The 24,817-nt window shown below is 39.2% G+C and overlaps 1 protein-coding gene across 2 annotated transcripts; it reads right to left on the bottom strand.

Moving 5' to 3' along the window:
• Positions 1-2,043: 2,043 nt before the first annotated feature.
• On the bottom strand, positions 2,044-22,868 carry pip5k1ba (phosphatidylinositol-4-phosphate 5-kinase, type I, beta a). Of its 2 annotated transcripts, none has more exons than XM_005725558.1 (14): positions 22,779-22,868; positions 19,039-19,255; positions 17,190-17,320; positions 16,329-16,446; positions 16,061-16,213; positions 15,014-15,310; positions 11,208-11,392; positions 10,808-10,888; positions 9,564-9,612; positions 9,388-9,472; positions 9,168-9,302; positions 8,995-9,085; positions 8,329-8,425; positions 2,044-4,524 (listed from the first exon to the last, which is right to left on the bottom strand). In XM_005725558.1, the coding sequence occupies exons 2-14, from the start codon at positions 19,108-19,110 to the stop codon at positions 4,522-4,524; spliced, it is 1,497 nt and encodes a 498-aa protein (XP_005725615.1). In that variant the 5' UTR covers positions 19,111-19,255; positions 22,779-22,868; the 3' UTR covers positions 2,044-4,521. The 2 variants fall into 2 exon arrangements, with proteins under 2 accessions (XP_005725615.1, XP_005725614.1); XM_005725557.1 differs by lacking the exon at positions 22,779-22,868 and adding an exon at positions 19,383-19,441.
• Positions 22,869-24,817: the final 1,949 nt, after the last annotated feature.

Raw genomic sequence — 24,817 nt, 5'->3', positions numbered from 1 at the left:
GTTTGCATTTTTTTTAAATTTCAAACAAGTTGGATTGTTATAATGAAATTGGAATAAATCGGTTGGGTAACTGAAATGAAACCATGGTTTAGCAAGCTAATTTGTTTAATCTAGTTGACTGCTAATATGCAGTGCATCAGTGTGTCTGTGTGGGACAATGCCAGGTGGTAGTGTTACATTTTCATATCCATTTTAGAATTTAAGAATAAATTAAACTGAGCATGTTACAGGACTAATATATCACATTTCCTGCTCTTTTGCTAAGTAAACATAATAAGGATAAATGGAAGCATAAGTTTGTTCTTGTGGCCACATGTGAAAGTCTTTCTATACTCCTATATTCTTTTATTTCACTGTTATTTCAGCTGCTGTTATGTCTGGTAACAGGTTTTGACATTAAAAACAGTATGTATTCACTGTTGCTTCACTTTCTTTGTGGTAGTTTCTATCATAGGCACCAAAATCTGCAAATCTTGTAATTCTTGGTAATTTCTCCTGGTGAATATGATCAACCTTCTCCTTCTGACTATAATAAAAACGCATTCCCTTCATATGCATTGAATAAAAGGCAGATTTTAGAAAAGTGTCTTGTAGAGCCAGTCAAAATTTCTCATGTTTCGGACTGTCTGGATAATAAATAAATATACTGTGCAGGCCTACACAGGGGTGCTCAGGTGGTAAAGCAGGTCACCTACTAACCAGAAGGTTGGTGTTTTGATCCCAGTCTGCTCCAGTCAGCATGCCAAATAACCTTATAGGCAAGATACTGACCCCACGTTAGCATACGTGTGAATGTTAGATAGAAATCACAGCATAGAAAAAAGTGTTTGTGTGAATGTGTGTAAATGGGTACTCAGAATAGCAAAGTGCTATATATGAACCAGTCCATTTACCATAAGGAGGGAAATGTTAGGAGAAGGAGTGAAAGAAAACTGAAGGAAGGAAGTAAGAGGTTATGAATGGTTTATCTGTCAGCAGCTGTTAAAGACAGTGAGACGGTACTATATCTATCACATTTCCCTAGTACAGTTTAACATACTCAAATGCATATACCTTAATTTGTTTATGCTTTATTGGACCCAGAAGCCAGTCTGCTCAAACAGCATTTTAAAACACCACAATGACACAATAAGGTGCTGGAAGCATTTGATAGGTCCTCAGAGAGTTTCGTCCATATTGACATGATACCATGATTCGTCATGTCCAAGAAACCAGCTATGGGATGGATTTGGCATTCAACTGCAGCTCACTGGGTATTTTCTCTTTTTCTGATAACTCTCTATAAACCCCAGAGATGGTTGTGGTGGGAAATCCCACTAGATCTGCATTTTATGAAATACTCAGATGAGCCTGCCTGGCATTAACTAACATGTGATGTTTAAAGTAACATGAATCTCTTCTCCATTCTGATGCTCACATTGAACTTTAGCAAGACGTCTTGATCATGTCTACATGCCTAAAATCACGTGTTAGCCAGCAGCCAAACACACATACATCTGTCTACATTTGTCACATTTTAAATGAGGTTTCATTTTTGGTGATCAAACACTAAAGAAATGTAACTGCCCTGCTTCAGATGCAGCAAAACAGGCCCTGACCGTGATACTACCACTACCAAGGATCACTTTTCACTTTACCTTTCACTGTCTTCCTCCGAGTATGGAGCCACAGTGAGCACTGATGTAAAATCTGTTAGTGATTCAGGCTGTTGCTGCCAACACTCCTATTGTTACTACTCGTGCGGTGAATGTGTGGTGATATAAAACTCGTGTGACCGGTTTAACCTGCTCTGGTCAGACCCTCTGCCCTGAATAGAGTCTCTATGTAAACAGAAAAACAATGAACAAGCTGTTGACAATCAGCAGTTAGACATCATCAGAAGACTGAAACTTGACTCAGTGAAAAGGGGAAATAAACACCACACCCTCACCACTAAACAACACATAAAAATATGGGTTAATCAACAGAAGCCATGGATACTGCCCTCTATTTTATATTAAAGCAACATAATTTTGAAGCAAAAAACGAACACACAGATCAAAGTAAAGATATTGAAATAATTTATTTCCCTGATACAAGTGTAAAGTATTGCTATAGTACAATTATAGGCCTACAAAGCATCTTAAAGCACTGATTTTTAAAGTTTTTAAGGCATGTGGAAGATAAGAAGACAGTATATACATGGGACACACTATGGTGTCTTTTTACTACAGAGGACTACACAGTTTGTAACAGGATATAGTTTTATGAAACGCCAGTGCAGATAAAATGGGTGTAATGAGGTATGACACACTATAAACAGAATATCACCTTGTCTAGTTTTACCAACATTATTATTATTATTATTATTATTATTATATCATCTTGTATTGATTTAGATTTTAAGAAATGTTAGAAGAAAAAGAAAAGGTGGGTAGTCTCAGAAACTTTGGTGGAAGGGATCCACCATCCATTTATCTTCTTAAGCACTTAGGTTCACAAAGCGTTAGAGCCCCAGTCCATCAACAGGGGATAAAACTAAAACACAAAATCTTCTACAGTAGGTGTTCAGTTGGGTTTGAAAGGCAATGTCATACATTTCACAAAATGTTCACTCTTTTTATCATTCTTTGAACTCTTATTAGCAAAGAAACATTTCATCAGAGGACAGAGGTGATAACCCAGAGCCACAGCATCGTGACAAATGGAGTGAAACCACAACACCGACCGTGTTGCTTTACTGCAGAGGGCAAGGGTCCAGTTCTTTCCTTTAAATTGTCACGTGTTCAAACATCATTATAGCATGAAAGTTGACCTTTGTGAAATGACGTAGAAGAAAATCTTACGTAGTCTTACGTAGCAGAAAATCTTCTGCATGTTTAAACAGGTGTAAGAGCCATGCCAGCAGCTCCGTGAGTGCTAATTTTAGTAAGCTATTGTGGTACGTTGCAAAGTAGTCATTATGAATGGGAAGTTTGTCTGAAAATTCAGTTCATCTAATGAATTTGTCTTTTTATTCATTTTTTAATCATGTAATTTTGTAATGTTCTTCGGGGTTAAAACAGGGCGCTACTCATGCAAATGTGAGTGAATGTACAACAGCTGTTGTTGTTGTACACTGGTGTTGTGATATGTTGGTGAATGTATATGTTTGAAATAAAAAATGAACTGAACTGAACAACTAATGTGGATTTTCACACATACATCTGAAAAACCTGAATGATCTTTGAACATAGCTCTACGTAAATACAAGACAAACGAGCACTGATCTATTTCTGAAGCTGATGAGCTGATGTTTACTTCCTCATGGAACCAGCCACTGAGAAATTTAAACATTTACAGAAAATCAGAAATATCAGCAAAGAAACACAAGGATTTACTAGCAGCAGTGTAAACGATAACAGGCAAAGAAGCAGCTTTGTAGTGTTTTACTGCACGTCAGCACAGTAGTTCAGTGCTACTAATACAAATTAACACATTAACATATCTGCTAGTTGTAGAGGTGTTTCCATTGATTTGGAAAGTCGAGTTTCACCTAACATTAAAAGAAAGAGGAACAACAGAGCCTAATGCACTTTTTTTCAAGAACAAATGCAGCCATTTTTTTAAATGAACAAGATGTACATGCAATAATTCTTATATAACTTTTCTTGAAATTAAAAATATTTTTCTGAATTATTAATTTGGATACTTATCTTAGAAATTCCAAAAACATGTAATAAAAAAACTGCTCTGTTTTCCTGAATTAGATTAGTCCAGTTTAATTTTTATAGAACCAGTCAAAAGTTTGGACTCGAAAATAAAAAGTATTTCTTTTTTCACTAGCTATTTTTGTGCAATGCTAACAGCAGTGTCTTGATTTCATGTGATGACATCACGAGCTGTACTTTTCTCTGTCTTTGCTTCACACTCATCTTCCCTGCATGTGTGGGTTTTTTTTTGTGTGTTTTTGCATCTTTCAACTCTACACCTTGCATATCAGTTGACAGATACACCAGTGGGACTGTCTTTTATGTGTTATCATTCCCTACATATACATTCATATTGCTATGATGTCTGGAAGGTGCACAGTGAAATAATAACACACCTCAAATGTTTTAAAACTAAAGTACGATTATTAAATGTAAAGTATAGAAAGTGGTTAAAGTGTAGAGAGTAAAAGTAAAAAGCTGTTAGAAGATTTGGGAGTCAATGGAAGTACAGATGGATTAAAAACTGGCAGCAGAAGTAACAAGCCCTACTCGGCGCAAGCAGGAAGAACATTCCCACATTCATGGAGGAGGCATCTCATTATTTTGGAAAAACAGAGCAGATTTTTTCTGAGATTGAAACACGGGACTTTTTTTTCTCGAGTGACTGCATTACGCTTCTACAAGGATCATAGTGATGCTCACAGTGGAGAAAATGAGAAGAACAGGCTACTTCTTGTAGTTTGTGCCATGTTTGCTGAAGTCCTGATGCCTTCATGTTGTTGGACTGCGGTTGGTGTTTCAAAGTTCACAAGTGCAGGTGGTTGGAAAGGAGCAATAACCTTGTTTCTCCTCACTAGAAATCAAGAAGAGAAGATTTTAATTGCCTTCAGGTGACAACAGACACATCTGTGCAGTCTTGGGTGTGTTAAGTAAAAAAAAAAAAGAGCAGTTTTCAAAAACATCCTGGCATCTTTTATATTTTCTTATGTACGCTCTATTGCCAAAAGTATTTGCTCATCTGCCATCACACGGATATGAATTTGGGTGACATCCCAATCAGTCTCTGTACTAATTCATCCCAAAGGTCTTGCTTCAGGTTGAGGTCAGGACTCTGTGCAGGCCAGTCAAGTTTTTCAACACCAGACTCACCCGTCGATGTCTTTATGGACCTGCTCTGGTGTGCAGTCATGTTGGAACAAGAAGGGGGCGTCCCCAAACTGCTCCCACAAAGTTGGGAGATGAAATTTTCCAAAGTGTCTCAGTATGCCGAAGCATTAAAAGTTCCTTACACTGGAGCAAAGGGGTAAAACCCAACTTCTGGAAAACAACCCCACATTATAATCCCCCCTCCACCAAACTTTACACGTGGCACAGTGCAGTCAGACAAGTACTGTTCTCCTGCCAACCACCAAACCCAGACTTATCCATTGAATTGCCAGATGGAGAAGTAGTTTGTCACTAGAAGTCTCCACTGCTCTAGTGTCCAGTGGGGGCGTGCTTTATACCAACGTTTTGCATTACACTTGGTCATGTAAGGCTTGCATGCAGCTGCTCAGCCATTGACACCCATTCCATGAAGCTCTCTGTGGCGTGTTCCTAAGCTAATCTGAAGGCCACATGACGTTTGGAGGTCTGTGGTGATTAACTCTGTAGAAAACTGTTGACCCCTGTGCACTATGCGCCTCAGCGTCCACTGACCCGCTCTGTGATTTTACCTGACGTACCACTTTGTGGCTGAGTTGCTGTCATTCCCAAATGCTTTTGCTAACAGTTGATTGTGGAGTATTTAGTAGCGAGGGAAATTTCCTGACTGGACTTGTTGCACAGGTGATATCCTATCACAGTACTATGCTGGAATTCACTGAGCTCCTGAGAGCGACCCATTCTTTCACAAGTGTTTGTAGAAGCAGTCTGAAGTCAGGTGCTTAATTTTATTACACCATGTGGTTATGGAAGTGAATGGAACATCTGAATTCAATGATTTGGATGGATGAGTGAATACTTTTGGCTGTATAGTATATTTTATTCAACCCTCCAGTGAGCAGGATTTTTGCCACAGAGGATGAGGTCGTCCATCAAAGTGAAGCTGTCAGGCTGCATTTATTTCTGTCATGCTTGAACTGATGTGTTGAGTGCAGAGTCTTTACTGCATTCCCACAGTAAAAAACCCATTGTCTTTGAAGTCAGGCCTTTTTTCTTTTTTTTTTTAGGAGGTTAAGGGTAACAGCTGGGAGCATGCTTTTCATCCACCCAAGCCAAAACATTTATTTTACTTAATTTTACTTGAGGAGACAGATAGGTTCATGGCTCAGATTTCCTTTTTTTTTTAACCTACAGTATTTTCAGTGTTTCTGAGTCCCACTCTTAATGTCAGAGGCTTTGAGATCAGATTAACTCGGACGTCTGCGGGCTTCCTGCAGAGCCTGAGTGGGACCGCTTAATGTAGACTGAAGAACGGCTTCATATAAGCCTGAATGAGGATTTTGTGGTTATGTAAGAGAAGTGCTGTAGAAAAAAAAGAATACATGAAGGTTTCTTAGGCTGACACAAGGACCGAGGGGCAGGGAGGAGGGAACTGGACTCAGCTGAGTCACACAGAGTGGACGTCAGAGGGGGCTTCAGGACCCCAGGGCTATCACCATCAAAGAAGAGAGTTCCAAGAAGATGAGATAAATTGCATGTGAGTGTTGAGCAAGAAAATGTTAGCATGTATTAGGTAGTAACATCTTATGAATAAAGGTCAGTTTGTTATGGTCATGAATCACTACGTGATTCTATTCTGTTCATGGAGCGCCTTTATCGGGGCTAAAATACGACATCATGAGAGCCTCCACATCTTCTTGCCACAATCACAGGATCAGTACAAATTAAAAGAAAGTATTATCGGTGTAATTTGCTGCTTACACTTTATTGACGACTGATCAGCTCCAGCTGGGTCGCCTGGGTGAGACTGTGTGAGGCTGAAAATGCAGAGATACCCAGTGACCCCTGAGTTCATTGTGCACAGTGTTCCTAAATACAGCAGAACAACTAACTATGGCTTCTTTTATGTAATTTTATGAGGACTAAATATAATATCTCAACAACAGAGTTGATCTTGTTGTCATGACTTTGTCTTATAAGGTAGTCTTAATGGGTTTTAATGAGCCCCTTAATGAGCCCTAGTTGAAGCCTATAGTTTCAGGCATCCATTCAAACATTATGAGCCCACTAAACGGCCAAAAGGTGGCATCCTACAAAGTCTACTCAGAGATCACCTCATTTAATTGGGATTTTTCACAAACATGGCCAGTAGAGGTTGACTCTAAAAGTGAGCAAGTCCCCAAAGACTTTCATGTTTAAAGCACACACCTCTAGAACATATATGAACTTTTGGATACTTTTTAAAATGATATTATGTGACAAATAATGGAACTTCCTGTGAAGGAAGGGTCATCCAAGAAGGTTTTACATGAGTTTTATATTATTCTGTCTCTTGGAGGAGATATGAGACTGTGCTTTAGACGTATACATCCACAGTGTCTTTTGTCCTCTCTTCCTCCACTCATCTCCAACCGGTTGCAGCAGGTGGCCGCCCCTCCCTGAGCCTGGTTCTGTTGGAGATTTCTTGTAGTACAGATGGAGTTTTTGCTTCCCACTTTCTCCACGTGCTGGATCAAATTGGGTTGTTTGCTTGTTGGTGTTTAATAAAGCGCCTTTAGGTGACTGTTGGTGCGCTTTGTTGCTTTATATATATATAATAAAACTGAATTGCACTGCACTGAACTGAATCTACAGTTTATCGGCTTGCCAGCCATACTTGGCACCTGATTATGTAGTGCTCCAACCACCTGACTCCAAAATGGCTCTACATGGTTGCAACCAAAACACTAGTATGAAAGCTTCAAAATGCATGGTTAAAATATGGGTGGGTTTGTGGGTGTTGGTGGCTTTATCTTTCATGGTCTTTGGTAAAGCAATGTCTTGAAAGACGTGTGCCAAACAAACAATGTTGCAAGTGACTCCATATGGATGTGAGAATATATCGAAAGGTTTGGAGCTTTTATGCACAAAGCGATTTTTATGAGCTGTTTGGTTGGATGTAAACCCCAAAATAAAATAAACCTAAGCAGGTCGTTTATTTTAGGCACCAAAAGCATAACTTAATTGCTACGGTATCTGCAATTGGAGATTTTACAGTCACTTCTTGGCATGACCACCAGATGTATACTTTCTGTTTCTAAGACTGAATGAAACAGATGAGGTGACACGAATGGAACTATTCAAACAATTCAATGGGCTGATAACATTTAAACTGTCGTTTCTGGACATAGAAACATCTGAGCTTGACCTCCCTGAATATTTTTCCCCTCCTCCCCCTTGTGTGACAAGTGAATGTAGCCTGAGATCTGTTCTCTAGCTAAATAATTCAGTTTGATGCTGTACTGAGTGAGGGGTGTACAACCACAGATGGATGTTAAAGCTTCAGCTTGAAAAATAATCTTGTTCACTTTCTTTTCAGGAGCCAGTCTGAGCCTCATTCAGCAGGGCTCCGACTGGATTGCTTGTTAAATGCTTACTGGTCTTCGGTGCTGGGCCTGGGTTGCTTGTATTCTAACGATAAGCTATAGCATTACAGAACCCATTAAGACTCTGCAATTGAAATTACATGGCTTACCAAGTAGACATCCAGTTCAGAGTCAGATTGGCTTCTGCTGAGGGACGGCAGTGGATCGTCCAGAGCAATCGTTGAACTGGAGGCTCGTCGGTCTTCACTGCAACATAGAAATACAATTTACTGTTGTGTATGAGCCGAGTTAATGTCTACATCATCATTCATCGTTCAGCATCCTCTCAGAATATATTGTTGAATATCAAAAGAAAGATGTAGCTTTAGCTCTTTAGGAAACAGTAAAAACACAGTTATTTGGAACATTTCATCAGTGGCAGGGGAAAAAAACTGCAGCTCACAAGCCACAAGAAGCAAACTTTAGAGCTGAAAATGAACTGCAACTCCTAAAAACACACAATTCCTCAAATGGCCACTTCATTGCTGGCTCCATAAGGAAGTTGATCCCCATACACTAAAGCCTTTTTCAGCAGCTTCCTGATAACATAGTTCGCCACCCTGTCATCCAAATATGGTCCTTTATGGCTCCAACAACATGGCAACGGCCAAATTTCAAGGCTTCAAATATGTGCAAGTTAAACAATGTCCACAAAAATAATCTCAATGGTTACACACTTTCATGTCTGTGTCAGTGTGAATCAGATCAAAATATCAACTTTTCAACTTCTCTTCTGAAAACTGGGCTTTGATCTGAAAGCAGTACATGTGAAGTACCTGTTTTCATAGTCTTCTTCCTCTTTTCCGCTCAGTTTTAAAGAAACGGCAGACTCAGGTAGAAGATCCGGCTGTTTGGAGGAACTGTAAACTGTTAAAAACAAACACACCGTCAGCGAACAAGTCAAGCAAAGCTTCTAATAAAACAAACATAAACAAAAGAAACAGCTTACAGTTTCCATCCAGGTTGTCCATGCTTTGGGCTTTCTTCTCCTCCTTCATCTCCTTCAGCGGGGACAGAATCTCCTGGGAGACTGACTTTGCATAAAGAGAGTTCTTCTTCCTCTTTGAAGATGCTCCCCTTAAAGCTTAAACACACAGAGAAAGAATTTAAAACAAAAGCTGCGTTTATGCAGGAAACAGAATGGTGGCAGGTTGGTTAGCATGACTTACGATGGCTCTTCTTGAAAACAGTCGTGCCCATGAATTTCAGAAATCTGTCTGCATAAAAACTGGGCCTGTGCACTGACACTGTGTCCTGAAATGAAAACAGGGCACACGTGTGAGCAGCTGCATACATAAGGGATAAAACAGCCTGGAGTTAAGGAGAAGTAAGAAGTATTACAGACCCCGTCATGTACAAGAGCCTTCCAGGAGTGCTCCACCTTCTTAACGAACCTGAAAATGATTAAAAATTGAAAATCAAATGAGTTCATTATGTAACATTTTTACTTGTGTAAATATTTATGCTTGCTCTCGACCATAGACTGTATATAATAAAATGGAGGTGGCCACTGTGGTTAGCAAGGTTGTGCTGCCCGCCTTGAAATTTTTGTTTTTTTGTTCTTGCTTTTCACCACCAGGGGGCAGTGGTTAACCATATATGTTCACATATACGTGAGCTGTTTAGCTTTTTAGATTTCCTTTTAAATACCTCTATTTCCCCTAGGGGACAGGTGTCGAACTCCAGGCCTTGAGGGCCGGTGTCCTGCAGGTTTTAGACGTGTCCTTGATCCAACAATTAATTAAATGGCTAAATTACCTCCTCAACATGTCTTGAAGTTCTCCAGAGTCAATGAACTAATCATTTGATTGAGGTGTGTTGACCCAGGGTGATATCTAAAACCTGCAGGACACCGGCCCTCGAGGCCTGGAGTTCGACACCCCTGTTCTAGGGGCTGCAGTTATAAATAAGAATGTGCTTTTATTAAGGACTTGCCTGGTTGAATAACGGTTGTCCTGACTGCACCATCTTGTGGTACAAAGTGGTATTACCTGAAATTATATCTTTTCAACACAATTTACTGTCACAGCTGTTGGTATTCGTTCATCCATTTTTGTTGCAAATCCAGCTTTTACATGCCTTCTATGCTTCTGATGGCTTTGCTGCAATGCATCTCTTTAATGTAGTTGTGGGTTTTGGACTTGGAAGGCCACCTCAGCCAAGTTGAGCCTGAGCTGCAGCCGTGCCTCACAGCCATGACTGTGTCAATCTTGCCATGAGAGATGGGGACAGATCCCATTTTGGTAGATTTTCCAGGTTTAAATAATAAATAACAAATAATATAGCCTGTGTTTACTGAGCCAGTAATGAGTGTTTAAACTAATTTAAATGTTTCTGAAGCAGGAAAACAGGATGAAAACCTGAGAATCATAAAATATAAACTAATAATAATGCCAAGGAAACAAGAGTCACAAACAAAAAAAGAGTCGCATGTCTTTGCCTATTTTAATGAATTTGAAAAAAAAAAAGTCTACAAATGTTTCTGTAATGCTGCATGGGGATGGTTGATCCAGGTGCAGCTGAGTAAGGATGATGAGACAGTTTGTCTTCTGCATGTTATTTTTGTGCATGTTAATGCTGTGAGCTCACCTGTAAGACTGAAGAATGTCGATAATTCCTAAAAAGATGAGCAGACTCTCGTCTTTATGTTTGGCAGGAATTCCACCCAATCTGGAAAAAAAATTATGATAATTTTACAGTTTTTTAAATGAAATTATGCTTTTGAATGTCCAGCTTTTCTACATTTTTGACCAGATCAGCGAGCAGTGGGGTTTTAAAAAAAAGCCACTAGAAAAATAAGGGAAACAAGACCTAAAAACAGGCGTTTTAGTATGAAGCAAACCGTTCTTATTAGATTTGACTGTGTGCAAACTAGTATGTATAAAGTATATGGTAATACTTATTTTAAGATAAAAATAACTTGTGATGTGAGATGTTAAAAAAGGTTTCCTCTATCATATGTGCTGCTTAGTCCAAAGTGTCCACTTACGTGTCATCATCTGCCACTGGTTCTGGGTCCTTGACATTCCCCTGGATGGACTCGAGGGCGGTGGAGTAGAGGACTTTCTGTCCTCTCCTGCTGTCACATCTGCTTCCTCTGCTCAGCGGCTTCCTATCCAGAACGTGAATCCCCAGCAGGAGACTGTAGTCCATGATCTTAAAGCTTTCCAGGACCTGATAAGAGACCAAAACTGAACTCAGGGAATCAAATTTTAAGAACCCCCTTTGAAAATTAAAAATTTTTCTTTAATGTTTAATAATTAGTTTGTCAGCGCTAAAAAATTTTAACCTTCCATTCTTTTAACTGTTTAAATACTACACATGCTAGTGGCTATCAGGTCTGAAACCATGACACTAAGTTCCCCAGAGCCCACTGATTTACAGGGACACTATAAGGTTCTGGCCAAACAAACAACCTGCAACTACTTCAGTGGCATTGTTTAAAAGAAACTCCCATTCTGAAATGCCCACCTTTAGAGCATCAAAAAGCATGTCACAGTGTGACCTGCACACTACAGACCTTCTGGTGGACCTTGAATGCGGTAGGCCATGAAAGATTTACATTATAAAAATAAACAAAGCTAACAGAACAGCTGTGGGATTAAAATAATCCATTACTCTTCATTTAAATAAATCTGAATTAGTGTTGTATTTTCAGTAGAGGAAAATGAATGAAGTAATGGTGGCTATGGCATGCTGAAATCAAATCATCAAAACATTACAATGAGGTAAAGTTCACATCAGGCATTGTTTAGGCAACTCGTGTAACGAAATACAGACACGAACCACTAAAAGGGTCAATCGAGCCTACAGAACAGAGCCTGCGGTATTAGACATTTTGTGGTTATGTGTGTCCGAGGCTTCTAGTTGCTTACATAGGCCTAGTATCTCTCTATATTCCCAAATAAAGAGATATTTCATTTGAATCCCACAGCTGAGCTGAACAGGAAATTTTGCCAACCGTTAATGAGATTTTGTCTGAGCAAATAAACATTTATTTATCCCTCAGAATGATCTGGTGATCCTCTGACGTTTAATCTACCAAAAAGAAAGAGGTCAATACTTTAATTTGTTCCCTACTTAGACCTCATACCTAAACCCTTCCATTATTGGCATTTATGAGCTAACAGGTTAGCCACGTGGAGGTTACAAATGACATGCCTGCTAAAGAAAGCTACTTGATACGGACATGGACCCCCACAGAGCTGCATGAATGCTTGCTTATCTGTCAAGCAATCAGCTGCAATCACCTTTCTGATTTCCTATTTTTTCTATATGTTTGTCACACTTAAATGTTTCAGATCACCAAACAAAGGCAATAGAGAATTTCCCGTCATTATTTTGTTTATTATATCACCTTTTTGATATATGTCCACATTTTTTACTCAGTGGTTTTAACAATATAATAATTTGAGTAATAAAATAAAACAAAAATCACCTACAGTTCAATTTTCTTTATAAAAATAAATGAATAAAAAGTTTTACTTTGAAGGAAGTCCCACTCCCAGAGATCAACCCTGGATCTATAGGCAAAAATACAGTAAAGCATAAGCCTCAATCCCTCTGACCAAGCACTTATGTCACCAAGTACCTCTTGTAAATAAAGAGGGCCTGAAAATGTGCTGCGTTACCTAATGCACTAACTGAGGTCGTATACAGCAGCCCAGTATGAGCGTATTACATCCAGTTTGCGCTTTAGCGTCCAGCTGCTCCGCCTGACCATTAGTCAGGTGTTTCGCTCTGCTGCACGCTAATCCTTCATCAAGTGACCACTATTGTTTCTCGCTAATGAAACAACAGGCATGCACTAATGCAGTCATCAAAACAGCTCAGGGAATAACAAACAGGGACACAGTTCCAGGTGCTGGCCTGTGTGATGTTATCAAAGTAGGGGAATTGCGCAGTTATCATTGGCTGAATATAAACTCTGGATTTTGGGTTTATTTTGGCATAAAAACCAAGTGAGTGATGTTTTTCTGATAAAAGTTTTATCCTCATGACCATTTAGTTTGGAGCTCTGGAATAACTGGGATTTTCTGGGACCTTTCCTGTTAGAGAGTATAGCTAAGCATTCGAAATTTGGGCAACACTTACCTTCCAAATTCTTAAGAACAAGCTTTGTGGAAGATCCTATTAAACCCGCGAGATAATTCACAGCTAGTGAGCATCAGGTGTCTTGTGTCATATCGCCTAAATCAGTTCTGAGCATGTCAGACAAACCATCTCTTATTGTTGCACAACATGTCAACCTGTTGTGCAACCGACCAGAATCTCTGAACACTGTCAAAAGCTCATGTATGAAAACAGGATGTTCTTACTGTGTCAAAGTTATTAGCATGTCTGAGCTGCAAGCAAGGTACATGCAATGTAAATCAAACACTGATATCATCCTAACTCAAACCAAGTGGTTGTAATTAACCCAACCAAGCACCTTTAAGTGCCTATTGTAGGATTTATGGTCCCATGTTTGTGCAATCCCATGAAACTCCAGCAGTGCATCGCCCTATGATGATGGCAATGGCATTTTCATTTATATGGCACATTTCATTACAAGCAAACTCAATGTGCTCAGCACAGGAGAACATGAAAACCAGTGTAGGTTTACAATGCCAAACTCAGTGAAAACAGCAAACTATAATAAAGCGAGACAAATTAGAACAAAAACCAATAACAAAAACATACTGAATGCAGGCATGTGTACATAAAAAGGTTTTTCCAAATACCTGAAAGCACCTTGGGCACCCTTAGATCTAATTCTGGGAACAGTTAAAATATCTGCAACTGATGACATGAGAGGTCTGACTGGACAGTGAACAGTGAGGTTAAAAGGGCGATAAATGTAGGTAGGATGATGATTAGTTCAAAAGTTATTGTGAACAACAGGGGAGGACGAGTGGGAAGCAAAAACAAAAAGATTAAAGATTAAAGAGGGCGCGAGAAACACAAACAATGGCTGCTTTTAATGACTCAGTTTCACTTGATTAAAAGGAGCAAAGACACCAGCAGTTGTAGCCCACATAACTTTGATGTTATACCCTTGCGACAATGCACAACCGCAAAGTGCAGCGCCTACAACAGACAATAACCTGCTGCCATGCCTAAACAGCAGGACACTCCTACAATTAAGAAAAAAAAAAAAAACGCGTCAAAAGAAAATTAATTAGCGAGTGTGCAAAAAACAAAGCAAAATAAAAAGGTATAAACGGACTGTTAAGCATAGCCTCCTGACTAAAAAACTTCCAGTGTCTCTAAAATGGGAGCATTACAACTCAGCTCCCAACTTTGCCATCCTGACACACACGATGTTCATAAAAGTGAGATGCAAGCAGCATCGGATAACCCCGCATTATGTGAGCCCTCAGGATGAGAATGTATTGCTGAAGGCATGCTACACTAAACACTAAATCTACTTCACTAGCCAGCAGTTTAGCTGGATTTGGTGTCCTCGGGATTCCCATATACTTGTTTGCCATTCACCTAGGGACCATTTTTTGCCCGAGGACAACACAAGGGTTACGGTTTTAATGGTCCCCAAATGATGAGCTAGCAACCCTCTTAAGGCAATCTTTTTTTTAATTAAAATAAATGGATCTAAGTTTGCAGTTATTAGACTACCGGTATGTTGTTTCAAGTATCATGAAAAAAGTACATTTTTGACTTGTGATCTTTAAAAATGTTAGCGGTTGATATTTCTGACAAGTAAAAATGCACATCTTAAAGGTGTTCCATTCAATATTTATCTATTGAATGCAACACATAGTTGCTAATGGATGTAACATCCTCATGTAAACATACCCGACAGTCCCTCTGCAAGGTTTTCATCAAGGCACTATATGTGTCCGGGTCAAAGACCAGGCCCTCGTGCATGTCCTGGAAGTCCAGGTCTTTGAATGTGGGTGAGGGCTTGGAACGCTCTTTGCGTGAGGCACGGCGTTTGTACGAGGATCCCTTCAGGTCGTACTTGTAGTGCATCTTCATGGCTCGCGGCAGCACATTGTTCATGACCACCATTCGAACTGTGATGCCTCCACACTGGATGCAGTAGAGGCCGTAGAACTTGGGCAGTAACGTCCTCGGGTTCTGATTGAGATTCTACAATAACAAAGATGATGGGTTTTTTAAAGTGATAAACAGAGAAGGAGTAAATGTCCCTGATAATATTGGTCCAAATGAATCATTTTATTGTCCATTTTAAGTCAATTTAAGAAGAGAAAGACTGAAACTGCAACTTTCAAATAGGAATTAGTCCAAAATAAGTGGTCGGAGAAGAAATGTGAACATACACATGTAAACAGGTAATTTTGGGAACTGTAGATCATATCAGTGGCATATTAAAAGGTGATATAGTAATCAGTTCCCTTTCCCCAAAAGTAACATTTTAGCTAGTCATGTCCATGTGCTGATGCATGTGCACAGCAGTTCCATTTTAGGTTCAGCCGACAGAAATCTTCTTTTCTAATAAAGATTATAATTAGGGATGGATTGTGTGATCCTGACCATCTGTTAACTCCTGCACCTCCCTGAACTTGGTTCTGCTGGGTGTTTCTTCCTGTCAACTAGGTTGTTCTTTCTCACCACTTTCACCAATTAATTTTAATAGGTGGGGTTCTCGCTAATAATGTTGAGTGTTTTTCATTAGCATATAAAGCAGCTTGAGCGAACTGTTAAAACTTAAGTAATTACTAGTAGTATGGAACTGTATGTTGCACTTACACAATACTTCATGTGTGGCCAGAATACCCCCCCCCCTCCCGCCCTTTACCTTGCTTTGAGTAATGCAAACATATGTTGCTGTATGGCTTTAATGCAAATGTGCTAAGACTAGTTTATTTAGTAGCTCACCATGTAGTAACCAGGAAGCAGCTTCTGCAGGAACTCTGCCTCTTTAGGCTGCACTGTCTTGATGATGAACTCATCATCGCTGGTGAGGTAAAACCAGGAACTGCTAGCACCGGGGTTGGACAGCTCTATCAGCGGCTCATTGCATATGGAGTACTGAAATTCAAAGTGAGGCAACAGTTTAAGCCGAACAATGTTTTGCAATCAACTCAGGGGAAATTTACACCACATTGTCGTGAGCCAGAATGTGAATTTGGGTCTCCACCCTCACCAGATAGTCGTCCGGTTTGATGCCAAAGAGCTCTCTGAAGTAGCGAAAAGCCAGTGGGGCGTATGTTTTCAGACGGAAATCTGGGAAGTGATGTGCCGGGGTCAGGTTGCTACCCTCACTGGAACACATACAAAATATTCATTAGTCTAGCTATTTGCAACTTTTAGGAGCACTGTGACATGAGCATGTAACAGGTCATGGTTAGAAATGCACAGGTGTAACTATTGAAAATTACTGATAGCTGATATCCATGAAATGAACTACTGGAAAGAAACAGCTGCAGTATTATCTTCCTCTAGTGACCAAGTGCAAAATGCCTACTGAGAAATAATGGGGTTGCTGAAACATGTGGTTTCTGTCAACCCACAAGTGATTATTTGCACACTTCTAAAGGTAACTTCCCTCTTTTCTTAACAGCAATACAGGTTGGCTGCCACTGTGTTTGTTTAAATAACTTAGAGTAAGATTTCTCATAATAATAATTTGCATTTCTTTCTTTCGTTGGTAATATGTAGTCAACTTATTTTTTTTGTAGGCTGGGAGAGAGTGACATCGTCACTTTCTCCCACACTTGTCACACTTAGCTGACTTACATAGTTTTGGTTCATTTTGGGGTTTAGGCTTAGTACTTGGATTGTGACTTGATGTGCTATGTAATGAGGCCAATCTGGGATTTAAAGCTTACTCAAATCTCCCAAAAATGCATTCAGTTCCTTGGTAGGTAGTGATAAAATTAAACTCCCTGACATTTCAGAGTAAACCTAACATGCATAGAAAACATCCTAGATATATGGGGGGGAAATCCCTGTGCATGTGCATTGGTCATTCTCTGAAAGGATTGCAGTGCAAATGTGAGTGTACCTTGGCAGGAAGACGCTCTCCACCACAGAAAAGTCCTGCATGAGAACATCTCTGTCTGGTTTCGAGCTGAGGTTTCCCACAGCATAACCGATGCCCAGCTGGATGGCGCCTTTGAGTGCAGCTGGTGTAGGCTAACAAACAAATTAGACATCCTAGAATTAGGAATTTTTTTTGTGGCACTTAGTTGCACATTTTCTTGCTTTCAGGGTTCATCAGCATTAATGGTCTTATTTATATCATTTTTAGATATCGTGTTAATATACAAAGAGGATAGTAAGCTGAAGCTTTTTGATGTAGGAAGCATGTGAAGCACAAACAGCAAACTATAAAATTTAGCTAACACTGAAGAACCAGAAACTGTAGTTTCTCTAGTGATCACTTCAGGTTGGCTCTCTTCTCAAAATGTACAAGTTTACAGCAATAAAAGACAGATTTATCACCTGGTGCCACAAAAAATATTTTGTCCTTTATGAGGGAGTTATTTTTATTCTCTGATCTCCCTGACAGATCTCCCTATTCAGGTAGCTAGGCCTCTCCTCTGCTAACATGGAGCTCACTGTTATTATCTCCTCTTTGAACTTTCCAAGAATCTATTGCTTTAATTTTGATAAGAAACATTCCAGTATTTTGTTACTCTGTTACGTATCCCTGTTATTAGCCTGCATGTGTATCTGTGTGTTGCATGCATAGAGAGCATAAAACATGGATGTAGCTAACAAGTGATTAGCCAATGAGAATACAATTGGTACTCCAAAAGTTAGCATTCCCATTGTCACTTATGGTCACTTAATACTGAAAAACAAAACATATGGCCTAAAATTCTAACACTGGGGCTTCAGAACTGCAGAAACCTAAAACAATGGGTGATGCCATGGGTGTTATGGCCATCTTTTATACTGCCTGTGATAAAGTACAGTCTTCAATGATAAAATTGTGCTAAATGCAAAATTATAATCATCCCTACAGATTTTAATGGTCAGCATTTCTTTTTGTTTTTGTTTTGGTAAGATTCTGTGTATGGATACAAAGATACCAAACAGATACAAAATATGTCTGTTGTTTTTAACAGGGGCTCATTCTGGATTTTTTTCAAAGTGACACCTGGTGCTCTGTGAGGCTGTATTATGGGCACAGTTAAACGCCATAGTGTGTTACAGTAAGTCACAGCATTTCATTGTGGACCAAATGTAACGATATAGTGTGACTAAAACAATTGTCTTCATTTATATCAGAAAATAATTAAAATAAACAAATCATTTAAAATAAACTGCTTTGATTATATTGCAAGTCTGGAACAGGCTCCCGGCACTTCAGGACAACCTCAAATACTAAACGAAGCCTTAATACCTGTAAATTAATTTTTCCAATTAAAAGAAAAGCAGACATTTTACTTTAGAACTTATTTAGAGCTTTTTCCTGCGAGCCAGAGTGTGAAGCCGATCAGCCTAATCACACCATTTTCCCACCACTTGTTCCCTACCTCACAGAGCAGCTCTGTTACATAACACAGCTGATGAAAGAGTAGCTGCAGTCACGTTATTGCACTTCATTTGACTTAAAGTAATATTGCACATGACTTTCTGTATGACTTTTTGAATTTTTATGACCCCTTTAAGCTACTAATTATTTTTCCCAAGATCATGGTAGTCAATAATTAAAATAAACAGCTCAGGAAAGAAAATAATAAGTTTCACATTTAGACTCTCAAATAAAAAAAACAACCTTTGGTTTCAGTGTTCTGTTTGACCGCAGATATTTTCTGTTTTGACATCAGCAATGACTTGGGGTGGGAGTAATTTTGTTCCTACCTGAAGATTTTTCCATTGCTTGCTTGAAATGATCCACTCACCTTTTTATGATCTTTTGACGCTTTAGAGGTTTTGGTTCCCCTTCCTAGGGTGCTGGCAGGGGATGCTGACATCTTTTGGACAGAGAGAACTGGACTAGAGGGAAGCTCGGCTGTCCTTCCTCCAACTTTGATTCTGCCCGAGTTCCTTTTTTCCCCTCAGTGGTAAATGCACAAACAAAACAATTTACAGAAAGTGCATTTTCCAGGTAGGCTGCTCCTGTGGATGATGTAAAGAAAAAAGGAGTTACACAATGTGTTGCATTTGCATGAATGTCAATGCAAAGCGCACACACGCTAGTGAAAAGCTTCCCAATCAGTCTTGTCTAGTTGTTCCTGTGACTTACAGTATATCCTGGGCTTTCAATAATCTTTCTGTCTGGGGTACTTCTGGACTCTGAGGACCTTTTGGTGAATGTGTTAGTCTTTTAACTCCAGAATACTTCACAACAACGCTTGATCCCAATTAAGAAGGATTGGGAACTGTTACATGTTCAATCCCCCCGTGTTATAACAGTGCACAGTGTTTTTCTGATTATGTGATCATCAGCTTCCAAAAAAGGACACAGTGATTAGCGAAATGAAGCCATATACCAAGATCTGTTCATTTCAATTGCATGGGCTTTAGATTATGGTTTATTTCCAATGTAATTCTCCTGAAATTACAAAAAATACAGACAACCCCAGCTAAGGGTAATTAATGTGAAAAGGCAAGAGGGGGTACTCTATAATACAGCCTGCACCCATGTGTAATTACCAGTGTAAGAAACTTTAAAATTAAGCTTTCCCTTCCCCTCATATACCACCAAATATATTTGCTAATTTAATTTCATAAATCTGAAGCTTTGTAGTAAATATAATAGAGTAAATCATGTACCCCACTTTAAACTCACCTGAACTGCCTTCTGTGGTGTTGCTGCTAAAAAGAGACTGGGTGGTTGCTGTCAGCTTGCAGCATAGACATCTGTGCAAAATCTAAAGATCTAAAAGCTTCTTTTAACACAGACAGATTTCACTTTGCTTTCTGTTTAATTTAGTTGCGCTATAACCGAGTACAACAAACCACTGGTGGATTTGAATAACTAAAAAGACTGTTTCAAACTATCTAAACAGGTGGCGTGATAAAGGACATGTATTGGTATTTTAATGTGAAACAATTCACAGGTGACCTTCTTTGGCTTGAACAGAAGTCCAACCAATTTGCCTGCATACTTTTTTTCTGGCCTTAAGCCATTGTGCCACTGGATATATTGAACCCTGCCGTTCTTTCAAATATCCTGAAAAAACTCCCTTCTTGTACTCTGCATAAGTTCTAATTTTAGATGCTGAAAATAACTGTAGGACTATGATGTGGAAAGTTGAGGGCTGTATTGTGAGGTGTTACTTTCAACCTCGTGAAAATATATGCAGTTTTAAAACTGTGAAAATTAACTTCAGCAATTCCCCATAACCACATATTTATATCATTCTTTATCATGGATGAAACTCCAGGAAGGTTTATAATTAAATTACAACATATTCAGTACCTCGTATTTTCATGCAAATGTGCATTCAAAACATACACAACCACTTAAACTTCAAACAAACAAATATGGAAACAATTGAAAAAATTAATCTGCACATAAGCAGTATTGGAGATTCAAGCATTACGTAAGTATAACAAATAAATTATACACCTTTAATCAGCAAAATCTATAATCTGGAAACCTGGCAACAAGTCCATATAGGTTACAGCTGCATTATATTTGTGCCAGAAAATGGGCAGATGCACTAACACTAACACAGTTGACTTACGTGTGTACATAAAGGCATCAGCTGGAGGTATTCTGTGATTCAGTTTGCAACTGCACCAGCATTTTAACCAACATAAGGAAACACAAGTTACTTTTCTTCTAGTAACATCATCTTGTTTAATGAGCAAATTTGAAAACTCTATCCTGGCAGACAAGCCCCTGTCTAATTTAAGCACTGTTTCAGGATGTGGTTTCGCGGTCTGTCTCTAAGAGAATGCAACTGTCTTTTCAGGGGGTCGTGACAGCAAAACTTGTTTTTTCAAGGATCTCACATGCAGCTCTCCTTTGCATGTTTAAATTAGAAGCTGAATAGATATAAAACCCTTGCTAAAGATTATTAAAAACTGACCTAGTGGATCAGATCAGTGAATGAGGTTAATTGTATGGACATAAACTCTTTGGTAGATTATTTTTGGTTTGGTTTTGCAACACTTTACATATTGACTCCAACTTTACTCCAACTCTTCAGAGGGGACATTGAGGCTTGGCCAAGCTAGTAATGCAATGCAAACTCAACTGGGTTTGCTCCCGATAAGACATAAAACCCCTCACCTAGGAGTCATGCTAGTCAGATACCTGAACCAAATGAGCTGGCTCTTTTCGATGTGGAGGATTAGTTGCTCCACTCATAGCTTGTCAGAAATGACCCAGCTACTAACTCTATATCTAAGGGAGAGCCCAAATTGAGCCAATTGAGAGCCCAAGATATTTGAATTCCTCAGCTTTGGTACAGGAAGTCATCGCCAACCCAAACAGCCACTGAAGGAGTGTTAAGACAATTCAGTCCATCAAAAAAAGTATTTATTTACATTTAGGAGTTATCTCTATATTCATGCCTGGATGGCTTAAAAGGGGCCAATAGTGACGCATTTACTGTATATAAAAGCTGAATGTTCCTTAAAGTGCTGAAAGGCAAAGCTAATGTGATCACGTCTTAAACCTGATTCTTTTTCTAACAGTCAAAGATGGCGACTTCTCTGCTTATATAAAGAAGATCCATTAATATAAGCATGTTTCCAGTCTCTTTTTTTATGGAATTTGAGGCTCATTTTGTAAATTACAATATTATTTAGCATAAGTCAAGCTACTTTACACTAACTTACTACTGTTGATGCTGATGATGCATTTGTTACTGCTGAGCTGGAATATTCTATCTCACATTTTAGTGTTGTTTCTTTCCTTTCTTAAAACGTTGTGCTGCTGTTATGTCCTTCATTTATATACCATGTACTGGGTTATAAAGCACTTTATGACACTATACTGTATAACTAAGTATGACATTCTTGCTTGAACATGCACAGATGGATCTTTTGGTATTGTCATATATTGTCCATAAAAGTTATATTAAAATATTAAACATTCCACCCTGAGTGGAGCCCACAGGCCCTCATCTCAATATAGTCTAGACTAGAAACACATTTCATTATGATGCAACAAACGTCAGCAGTATTGCTAACATCCTCCAAACTCACACACATCTGAGTGATCACTTCTTTACAACTCTGTCATTTCGAACAGGAACTCAATGCCGGTCCTTTACACTGCTTTTTATAAAAGACCTCTGAATTGATGTCTACTTTTAGCTGGGTGCTTTCACTGAAGGCCTATATTTAACTCAGTCAGTTCATGTGAATGTTTAAACCTGAACCCTCCTCACACAGCACACACACGGCAGCTGTTTTGCATGCATGCAAATGATGGCAACTCCTCGCCAGCTGGCTATGGCACATTTTATTTTATTTTTCTCTGACGAAAAGGAAGTGGAGCTGATTTCCTCTTGTGATACCATCGCCAGCATATCTTCCCTCTAAAGAGGCACACGAATGGCACACATGCTAAAACAATGACACATTCACAGCTAAGATGGCACAGATTAAGATGGAAAAGTTGACCGCTTGCCCCCCTTAACACAAAGTGGAGAGGCGGAAAAAAGAAGAGATTCTCACTCACCTTGATCGGCATGGTGCTGTGAAGAAACTGGCCAATGCGTGTCTGGGAAAAGGCAGTGACAGAGAAATACTGTGTGATATCAGCTCTTAGGCTGACTGTGGTGAAATGAGGAGCCAAGTGCTGCAGCGACTGTAGAGCATCCTCACCACTTCCTCTCTCCCTCTCTCTCTCTCACTCGCTCTGTCTGTTTGTCCCCCCGCCTACCTGTTGTATTATTTCCCAGCACATACATGACTCACTCTGAGTTGTAGAAAGGTTTAAAAGTGCAAGGTGTTAAAGTGTCAATGTAGGAAAAAGTCTTGAAAATAAATATCATGCACGACAGCTTTTAAAAGCTTTCTACCACAAATTTGGTCACATAAATATTGTTTACAGTAATGGTATAAAGCTAGCTCATAGAGTTATGTTGTAATATTAATATATGAGCTCAGAAGGAGATTTTTTATTGAGATATGAAATTGCAAAAAGCACAAAAGTTGGTTGACAGGAAATGAGGGGAAAGACACAGGAAATGACATGGTGCAAGGATCAAGAACTCCTTAAGAGTCACAAATTTGAGATACTCTACCTTGATTTGAAAATCATATTTCCTGGTTTCTTTCTGGAATAAGATTTTACATTTTATAAAGGTTTTTTAAAAATAGGGTTGACCACTCAAAACCTATGCATTCAATAGAGCACCTTATTTACCTCACCTGCCCGGCCAGTTTAGAATCCCCAGGCTACCTAACAGGGATGTCTTTGGACTTCAGCCGGAACAAGAAGAACATAAACGTCACACAGAAAGACACCGACCAGCAGATCTGAACCCAAAAACTTGTTACTGTGAGGCGACGGCGTATGTTCTGCTATTGCAGCATCTGAAACAACCGTGTCCACGGTCTCATTTCCATCTAGGTGACCCAGTCTCTCTGCCTTTGTTTCCTTCCTGTTGTCGGTAAAGCCATCCTCCGTCTTCCTCAATAACTTCAAACACATTAAAAAACCTTTTGGGCTTTTGAGAAGAAGCCAAGTCACTTGTCACAGAGTAACTGTTACCACAGCACCGGACATCAAATATAAATGCACTTTGTTTTTGTTTAAATCTGGTCATCCAGTGGCCTTTAAAAAGTGTCCCTTGGTGTCTAAATTAAATTGATAAAATTAATGAACTCAAGAGGCCTTTTCAGACTGATACCATTTTGAATTCCACCTAATTTCAACACAAGTTCATTATAACCTACTGAGCGACCCAATCATTGATTCAAAAGTGCAAATGCAAGTCTTTTCCTTTTTTATGAAGTCAGGGGTTATTATGTAGTAGTGGTTTTATCTTTGCAAAAAGAAACAGCAGGACGGACGGTCTTAGCAGCACCTTTACCTTTGTCCCACTTGATCAACACCACCACACACACAGTTGGAATGTCTTAGAGGTAGATTCAACACATTATTATAAATGTATTAAAAGGTCAAAGTGTAAGCATTCATTTTCACATGCTTTCATGTGAAAATGAAGTTCACAGGACTCTGTGCAGCCCTAAACTAAGTGCACCCTTACAGCTTCAACAGGATTGAAGAAGGTAAGTGGCAGCCCGGTTCCACTTAGCAAATGCACTTGATTAAATATTTTTCACTAAATGTACCTGTATATTGTTCACATGTTTGAAATAAATTAACAAAACAAACGAACAAAACAAACAAATTATCATTAGGAAGTGTGACCAACAGAAATTTGGGCAGTTTGTTGGTCTGCACAAATATTGCCTGTTTGGAAGGATTGTCAGGAGAAAGCCTCTTCCCGTTACAAACCACATGGCAGGACATCTTAGGACTAAACAAATTGCAAGACTTCTGGAACAATGTCATTTAGCCAGACAAGACCACATGTGTGGTCATAATGCACAGTGATACACTTGGTGAAAACCAAAAACAGCATATAAAAACACCTTATACCAAGTGTCAAACACGGTGGTGGAGGGGTTATAATTTGGGCTTGTTTTGCGGCCACAGGACCTGAGCACCTTGTGGTCATTAAGTTAGGCATGAACTCATGAGTTACT

Source organism: Pundamilia nyererei, unplaced genomic scaffold (genome assembly GCF_000239375.1).
Source record: "Pundamilia nyererei isolate P.nyererei 1_Seehausen unplaced genomic scaffold, PunNye1.0 scaffold00016, whole genome shotgun sequence".
Lineage (NCBI taxonomy): Eukaryota > Metazoa > Chordata > Actinopteri > Cichliformes > Cichlidae > Pundamilia > Pundamilia nyererei.
The sequence above is the reverse complement of the archived record's forward strand: the minus strand, read 5'-3'. Positions and strand labels throughout refer to the sequence as shown.

Excerpts from the sequence above, each read along its gene's own strand:
- pip5k1ba (XM_005725558.1), bottom strand. The coding sequence starts at position 19,110 with ATGTCAGCATCCCCTGCCAGCACCCTAGGAAGGGGAACCAAAACCTCT. Across the intron at positions 16,214-16,328 it reads TCAAACCGGACGACTATCTG|TACTCCATATGCAATGAGCC; the intron begins GTGAGGGTGGAG and ends TTTGAATTTCAG. Across the intron at positions 15,311-16,060 it reads TGCTTCCTGGTTACTACATG|AATCTCAATCAGAACCCGAG; the intron begins GTGAGCTACTAA and ends TTGTTATTGTAG.